The sequence below is a fragment of the Numida meleagris genome, chromosome 27, assembly GCF_002078875.1.
Source record: "Numida meleagris isolate 19003 breed g44 Domestic line chromosome 27, NumMel1.0, whole genome shotgun sequence".
Classification (NCBI taxonomy): domain Eukaryota; kingdom Metazoa; phylum Chordata; class Aves; order Galliformes; family Numididae; genus Numida; species Numida meleagris.
In genome coordinates this window covers 1,173,145-1,180,533 of record NC_034435.1, presented here as the reverse complement: position 1 = coordinate 1,180,533, position 7,389 = coordinate 1,173,145, and the positions used below count along the sequence as shown (strand labels likewise).

General features: G+C 67.6%; 2 protein-coding genes across 9 annotated transcripts in view; one reads left to right on the top strand and one right to left on the bottom strand.

The window, feature by feature from the left end:
- LOC110388842 (transducin-like enhancer protein 2) overlaps positions 1-3,067 on the top strand; it is a 7,925-nt gene extending 4,858 nt beyond the window's left edge. For all 4 annotated transcript variants that reach the window (XM_021378536.1, XM_021378535.1, XM_021378538.1 and 1 more), the window contains 9 exons: positions 10-127; positions 671-825; positions 927-1,003; positions 1,194-1,443; positions 1,712-1,959; positions 2,090-2,237; positions 2,317-2,467; positions 2,584-2,660; positions 2,736-3,067. In XM_021378536.1, the coding sequence (XP_021234211.1) occupies positions 10-127; positions 671-825; positions 927-1,003; positions 1,194-1,443; positions 1,712-1,959; positions 2,090-2,237; positions 2,317-2,467; positions 2,584-2,660; positions 2,736-2,843 (1,332 nt within the window). In that variant the 3' untranslated portion in view covers positions 2,844-3,067. The remainder of the gene's footprint in view (positions 1-9; positions 128-670; positions 826-926; positions 1,004-1,193; positions 1,444-1,711; positions 1,960-2,089; positions 2,238-2,316; positions 2,468-2,583; positions 2,661-2,735) is intronic.
- The window catches only part of LOC110388843 (transducin-like enhancer protein 1), a 12,156-nt gene continuing 7,450 nt past the window's right edge, over positions 2,684-7,389 (bottom strand). The window contains exons 5-17 of one of the 5 annotated variants that reach the window (XR_002433004.1): positions 6,985-7,089; positions 6,854-6,898; positions 6,589-6,744; positions 6,174-6,303; positions 5,932-6,101; positions 5,787-5,863; positions 5,347-5,596; positions 4,836-5,083; positions 4,579-4,726; positions 4,349-4,499; positions 4,156-4,232; positions 3,747-4,050; positions 2,684-2,802 (exon numbers count right to left, since the gene is read on the bottom strand). Coding sequence is in view for 3 of the 5 variants with exons in the window: in XM_021378539.1 (XP_021234214.1) it covers positions 3,943-4,050; positions 4,156-4,232; positions 4,349-4,499; positions 4,579-4,726; positions 4,836-5,083; positions 5,347-5,596; positions 5,787-5,863; positions 5,932-6,101; positions 6,174-6,303; positions 6,589-6,744; positions 6,854-6,898; positions 6,985-7,089 (1,665 nt within the window). In the remaining 2 variants the exon portion in view is untranslated. Of the gene's footprint in view, positions 2,803-3,052; positions 3,323-3,554; positions 4,051-4,155; positions 4,233-4,348; positions 4,500-4,578; positions 4,727-4,835; positions 5,084-5,346; positions 5,597-5,786; positions 5,864-5,931; positions 6,102-6,173; positions 6,304-6,588; positions 6,745-6,853; positions 6,899-6,984; positions 7,090-7,389 lie in introns of those variants that run through there. The other 4 variants (XR_002433003.1, XM_021378539.1, XM_021378541.1 and 1 more) reach the window with 4 other exon arrangements.

Sequence of the window (7,389 nt, the reverse complement as noted above, 5' to 3'; positions counted from 1 at the left end):
GCCTTGCAGCCGGACCCCCCCGTCGCCATGTCCTCCTCGTCCCCCCCGCCCCGCGATGCCCTCACGCCCGGTGTGGGGCCCAGCTCGGCCGCCCTTCCCCGGCAGCCTGCAGCCAAGGACCCCCCCGGTGAGTGCCTGGGGATGCTGGGATCCAACGTGGGCACCCCCAAAATCACCGGCTCGGTGAATGCCTGAGCGCTGTGGGCAGGCTCGGAGCCATGGGGGGGGGGGTTGTGCCAATGTGGGCCTGGCCGGGAGGACGAGCAGAGGCTGTGGGGTGGGTGGTGGTCCTCCAGGAGGGCTGAGGGTGTAATTAAGGGAAATTAAGGAAGATGCGGGCTGAGGGCTCGGGAAGAGCTTGGCCGTGGCCCAGCCAAAGGGCCCAGAAGTGGTGGGAAGAGGAGAGAAAACACCGGGGAGAAATAGAACCAGAATGGAGATATGAAACCTTTGTCTGGGCTGGAAAATAACAGAGGTTGAGCAAAGATGGATGTCAGTAAGCTCCTGCAGCCCCGGAGCAGAGCTGGGCCCTCGCTGCCAGAGCTGCGGCCTGGGCAGGGCCACAGGGCACTGCGGGCTGGGGGGACCAGGCTGCGCGATGCTGCGATGTGGGGCCAACACGTGGGGCCTGGGGGCTGCCCCACTGCTCCAGCCAGCTCTCTCCCCGCAGCTCTCCGCAGCCCCTCCGTCAGCGTCTCTGGCCCCTTCACCTCCCTGGGCCTGCTGCCCCACGCCCTCAATGGCGAGCTCCCGACCCCCAGCATCTACGTGGGCCTGCACCTCCCGCCGCAGGTCAGCAGCGCTGGGTACGGGCGCTCAGCCGTGGTAAGTCACCCGTGTCCGGGGGGCGGGGGGACAGCAGGACGCTGTCTGTCTGTCTGTGTTGGTGCTTTTGGAGCTCGCCGTGTTCCCGTTGCTCCGTGCAGGTGGCTTTCGAGTCGCACCCGCACCTGAGGGCCTCCACGCTGCCATCGTCGCTCTCCACCGTCCCCGCGGGGAAACCGTGAGTGGAGACGGAGGGAGACAGGGGACGAGGCGGGGGGAGCGCAGCAGTGGGGACACCCCTGTGTGGGGCGGTGGTGGCCGTCCCCTCCCTGCCCCGACGTCCCCAACCCCGCTCCCCCTCCCAATGGCGCTGGCTGGGGCCGCTGTGGCACCGCGCGGCTCCGTCACCGCCCTGTCCCCTTTCCCAGCGCCTACTCCTTCCACGTCAGCGCCGACGGGCAGATGCAGCCGGTGCCGTTCCCCCCCGACGCCCTCCTGGGCTCCGGCATCCCCCGGCACGCGCGGCAGCTGCACAGCCTGGCCCACGGCGAGGTGGTCTGCGCCGTCACCATCAGCAACTCCACGCGCCACGTCTACACCGGGGGCAAGGGCTGCGTGAAGGTGTGGGACGTGGGGCAGCCGGGCACCAAGACGGCCGTGGCACAGCTGGACTGCTTGGTACGTGGGGCGGGGAGGGGCTGCGGGGGGGCACGGGGTGTTGGGGGTGCTGGGAACGGGTGGAGGTGAACGTGGGGGGTCCCGGCAGGGATGGGTCAGGGATGGGGTCGGGGACGTCCCCGCTGCCCCTCACTGCACAGTCCCAGCGTGGGGTTCCCTGCTCGAGGACCCGGGGCCGTGCGGCCCCCCCACCCCGCTCTGCTGTCCTGGAGGGGCTGGGGGCCGGAGGGGAAGGGAAGGGGCTGACGGGGTCCTCCCTGCACCCCAGAACCGCGACAACTACATCCGCTCCTGCAAGCTGCTCCCCGACGGCCGCAGCCTGATCGTGGGGGGGGAGGCCAGCACCCTGTCCATCTGGGACCTGGCGGCCCCCACGCCCCGCATCAAGGCCGAGCTCACCTCCTCCGCCCCCGCCTGCTATGCCCTGGCCATCAGCCCCGATGCCAAAGTCTGCTTCTCCTGCTGCAGCGACGGCAACATCGTGGTGTGGGACCTGCAGAACCAGACCATGGTGAGGTGAGCAGAGGGGGGACCACGGTGTGGGGAGGGAGGTGTGGATGGAGAGATGCTGGAGGTGCCCCGTGGGAACAGGCAGCCCTGACAGCCACACACTCGCCCTGTGTCCTCCCCATCTCCTCTCCCCCAGGCAGTTCCAAGGCCACACGGACGGTGCCAGCTGCATCGACATCTCTAACTACGGCACCAAGCTGTGGACGGGGGGGCTGGACAACACGGTGCGCTGCTGGGACCTGCGGGAGGGGCGGCAGCTGCAGCAGCACGACTTCAGCTCCCAGGTAGGGACCAGGTCCCCCCAGTGTGTCCGGACCCCCCCACACATCAGGCGCTGCCGCTGCCTGCCCCCTCTGCCCCCAGATCTTCTCCCTGGGGCACTGCCCGACGGGCGAGTGGCTGGCGGTGGGCATGGAGAGCAGCAACGTGGAGATCCTGCACGTCTCCAAGCCCGACAAGTACCAGCTGCACCTCCACGAGAGCTGCGTCCTCTCCCTCAAGTTCGCCGCCTGCGGTAGGGGCACTGCCCGCTTCCTTTGGGCTGCACCCAGCAGGGGGGGGGGGGTCCCTGCAGCCCCCAGCCCTCCGTGCCCGAGGGGTCCCACACCGCTGCTTTGTCTCCTGCCCCAGGGAAGTGGTTTGTGAGCACGGGGAAGGACAACCTGCTCAACGCCTGGCGCACGCCCTACGGAGCCAGCATCTTCCAGGTGAGGGGCAGGGGGGGCTCAGAGCGGGGGCTGCTTCGCCCCCACCGCCCTCACCCCCATCCCTTCTCCTCCCAGTCCAAAGAATCTTCTTCGGTGCTGAGCTGTGACATTTCCATCAATGACAAATTCATTGTGACGGGCTCTGGCGACAAGAAGGCCACAGTGTATGAGGTGGTGTACTGAGGCCCCCACTGTCTCTGCCACTCTGATATTGGGGGCTGAGCCCCCTCCCCCCAACCCTGGGGCTGAGCCCCCAAACCCCCAGCACCGCTGCAGCCAGCCCAGCCCCACTGCTCCTTGGGCTGCTCCCTCCCGGTTCTCTTCTTGCAAGCTGGGGAGCGAGAGGTGACACTTGCCCCCCTCCCCAGCTCCCTTCCTGATGTGTGGCAGAGGGGGGGCCGGATGGGGTGAGGGATGCAGACCCCCTCCACGCGGAGGGGGAGGATGCAGGGCAGGGGGTGGTCAGTCTGTCTGTCTGTCTGTCCCCCCTGGAGGCGGTGGGGGAAGGGGACAGACCCACAAGTGGCAGGAAGGTCAGAGCCTGGCGTTGCTCCCCGCGCTCCTGTTTACTGCTACTGCTTTAATGGCACCAAGTTTCTGCTGCTGCCCCAGCCGTGAATGATCAGTAACGAGATGTATTTAATGGCGTTTTCAAATCCTTACTAATAAAATAAAAGAAAAACAAGGGGTTGGCATTGGGGGGGGGGTGATGAGCTCCTCTAGGGCACCATGGGGCGAGGGGGAGGACAGGCAACCTGGATGTGCATGGGGACCCTGCCCTGGGGGCCTTGGTGCTGGACCCCCTGAAATGCAACGGGTGGGGGCCTGGAAATGCCCTCTCCCCCCGCGTGGCTCCGTGCAGAGCAGCCCCCAGCCCCATCCGCCCCTGCCCCGCAATGCGCCGTGCTGCTCTTTTCTTTTTATTATTAAATATGCCCCGGGAGGCACAGGGATGAGGACAACTCACACCCTGCCCAGCCCAGCGCTTTAACAAACAAAAACCCAAAAATGACGTTAAAAAAGCAAGACCCCTTCACTCCCCCAACCCCCGCTCCCCATTTAGAAACAGAACAACCCATCACGAACCAAACGAGAAGGAAGAGCCCGGGAAGGGCCCTGCGAGCAGCAGCTGCCTCCCAGCTCTGCGGGGTCCCCATCGCCAACTGCTCCGGCCCCAGGCTGCCGCCCGTCTGCCATGCAGTCTGTCCGTCCGTCCCCGTGGCCGTGTGTCCGTCTGCTCCCGGGGAACGGACCCCGGCGGTGGCCGTCACCTCCGTGACTTTCAGTAAATGACTTCGTAGACCGTCGCTTTCTTGTCCCCGGAGCCGGTGACGATGAACTGGTCGTCGGTGGAGACGTCGCAGCTGAGGACGGACGAGGTCTCCTTGGACTGCAGAGGGGAGGGCAGGGGGTGGGTGCCGGCACCCAGAGCGTGGGATCGGGAGCTGCGGGGATGGGGAGGGGGCTGAGCAGCGCAGGGGGCAGCTCGGCTCACCTGGAAGATGCTGGCTCCGTAGGGCGTGCGCCAGGCGTTGAGCAGGTTGTCCTTCCCCGTGCTCACAAACCACTTCCCTGGGGCAGGAGACAAAGCAGCGGTGTGGGACCCCTCGGGCACGGAGGGCTGGGGGCTGCAGGGACCCCCCCCCCCCTGCTGGGTGCAGCCCAAAGGAAGCGGGCAGTGCCCCTACCGCAGGCGGCGAACTTGAGGGAGAGGACGCAGCTCTCGTGGAGGTGCAGCTGGTACTTGTCGGGCTTGGAGACGTGCAGGATCTCCACGTTGCTGCTCTCCATGCCCACCGCCAGCCACTCGCCCGTCGGGCAGTGCCCCAGGGAGAAGATCTGGGGGCAGAGGGGGCAGGCAGCGGCAGCGCCTGATGTGTGGGGGGGTCCGGACACACTGGGGGGACCTGGTCCCTACCTGGGAGCTGAAGTCGTGCTGCTGCAGCTGCCGCCCCTCCCGCAGGTCCCAGCAGCGCACCGTGTTGTCCAGCCCCCCCGTCCACAGCTTGGTGCCGTCGTTGGAGATGTCGATGCAGCTGGCACCGTCCGTGTGGCCTTGGAACTGCCTGGGGGAGAGGAGATGGACGGGGATGGGAAGCGCATGGTCACCAGCGCTGCAGCATGGGGGGGGGTACACGGGGTTCCCCATCCAGAGCTGTGCCACGCAGCACCCACCGGACCAGGCTCTGGTTCTGCAGGTCCCACACCACGATGTTGCCGTCACTGCAGCAGGAGAAGCAGACTTTGGCGTCGGGGCTGATGGCCAGGGCGTAGCAGGCGGGGGCGGAGGAGGTGAGCTCGGCCTTGATGCGGGGCGTGGGGGCCGCCAGGTCCCAGATGGACAGGGTGCTGGCCTCCCCCCCCACGATCAGGCTGCGGCCGTCGGGGAGCAGCTTGCAGGAGCGGATGTAGTTGTCGCGGTTCTGGGGCGCAGGGAGGACCCCGTCAGCCCTTTCCCCTCCGGCCCCCAGCCCCTCCAGGACAGCAGAGCGGGGTGGGGGGGCCGCACGGCCCCAGGTCCTCGAGCAGGGAACCCCACGCTGGGACTGTGCAGTGAGGGGCAGCGGGGACGTCCCCGACCCCATCCCTGACCCATCCCTGCCGGGACCCCCCACGTTCACCTCCACCCGTTCCCAGCACCCCCAACACCCCGTGCCCCCCCGCAGCCCCTCCCCGCCCCACGTACCAAGCAGTCCAGCTGTGCCACGGCCGTCTTGGTGCCCGGCTGCCCCACGTCCCACACCTTCACGCAGCCCTTGCCCCCGGTGTAGACGTGGCGCGTGGAGTTGCTGATGGTGACGGCGCAGACCACCTCGCCGTGGGCCAGGCTGTGCAGCTGCCGCGCGTGCCGGGGGATGCCGGAGCCCAGGAGGGCGTCGGGGGGGAACGGCACCGGCTGCATCTGCCCGTCGGCGCTGACGTGGAAGGAGTAGGCGCTGGGAAAGGGGACAGGGCGGTGACGGAGCCGCGCGGTGCCACAGCGGCCCCAGCCAGCGCCATTGGGAGGGGGAGCGGGGTTGGGGACGTCGGGGCAGGGAGGGGACGGCCACCACCGCCCCACACAGGGGTGTCCCCACTGCTGCGCTCCCCCCGCCTCGTCCCCTGTCTCCCTCCGTCTCCACTCACGGTTTCCCTGATGTCCCCACTTGCATGCCGGCCGCCAGCCCCGCCACGCGCATGTGTGGGTGCGGGTCGTACCCAACCTGGAGGGCACACGGGGTGAGCACGGCTCCCCGAATCCCCGCAGCCCCACGGGGAGGGGGACACGCACCAGCGGGGACCGCCCGTAGCTGCCGGCGGCCGCGGTGCCGTTGAGCTGCGGGGACACGAGGTGCAGGCTGGCGTAGGCGCCCGCCCCGGCCATGTCCCCGTTGACAGCGGGGTGAGCCATGCTGAACGAGTAGGGGCTCTGCACGCCCAGCGGGGTCCTCAGGCCCAGGGCTGCGGGGAGAGGTGGTGTTAAGGGCTGGGGTCGTGGGTTTGGGGCCGTGCTCGGTGCCCGGTGCTGCTCACCCAGGGAATCCACGGGGGCTTTGGCAGCGGTGGGGCGGAACTGTGGGGCACCGCTGGATCCCGGCGCCGCGGCATCGCCCTGCGATGTGGGGGTGCTGGACTTGAGGCTGGGCGTCCCCGCCTTCTCCACCTATTGGGGCAGAATACGTCACGTGCCCGTCCTCCTCCCACCCCACTGGGGGCTCTCGATGCCCCCGGTGATTCCCCCATCCCTAAACCCAGCGATGCTACAAGGGGAGCCCTCCCAGCATCACCCCCCCCCTCTGTGGGTGTGGGGCAGCGGGACTGATGCCGACTGCAACACCCAGTGGGACCAATGCCCCGTGGGATGCCCAGTGGGACCGACACACAGTGGGATGCCCCATGGGATGCCCAGTGGGACCCATGTCCAGCAGGGCTGGCGTGGTGCACGCACCGTGGGTGCATCCTTGCTGCGCGATGGGGACGCGCTGCTGGAGGAGGCCATGGAGGTGGGGCTGAGCGGCGCGGGCTCCTTCCGTCCCAGGGGCAGCTTCTCCAGCCCGTTCTCACGGGAGGAGTAGGAATGGACGCTGTGTGGGGATGAGGGGTCCTGCAGGGGAGGGACATCAGCAGAGCAGGGATGGGGGGCATCACCCCCTCAGCAAGGAGCGGGGTGGGCAGTGCACCCTGACCCCATCCCTGCAGCCCCTTGCGCTGACCTCATCCACCACCAGGTTGTCTTCGCTTTTGTCCGCATCGCTGCCCTGCAGTGTGGCAATGGATGGCTGGGGATGCCCGGCCGGAGGGGATGGGGACGTGCCACCCCCCCCAGCCCCTTCCCTGCACTCACATAGTCCGTCACAAAGTCCTTCTCCTCCACCTTCCTCTTTTTGCTGCTGCTCAGGTACTCGGAGATGGCTCGTGCCCGGTCCCCGTTGGGCAGCACCAGGGAGCTCTGGGGCAATGGGGCAGCGTTAGGGGCAGCGTTAGGGGCAGGGGGGCCCACTGCAGCCCCCACCCCACACTGCAAGCTGGTGAAGGAGGGGGGGTGGGGATGCTGCTGGGGGGTCCGCCAACACAACACTGGGGAAGGGGATGGAAAAAGGGATGGAAAAAGGGATGGAAAAAGGGATGGAAAAAGGGATGGAAAAAGGGATGGAAAAAGGGATGGAAAAGGGATGGAAAAGGGATGGAAAAGGGATGGAAAAGGGATGGAAAAGGGATGGAAAAGGGATGGAAAAGGGATGGAAAAGGG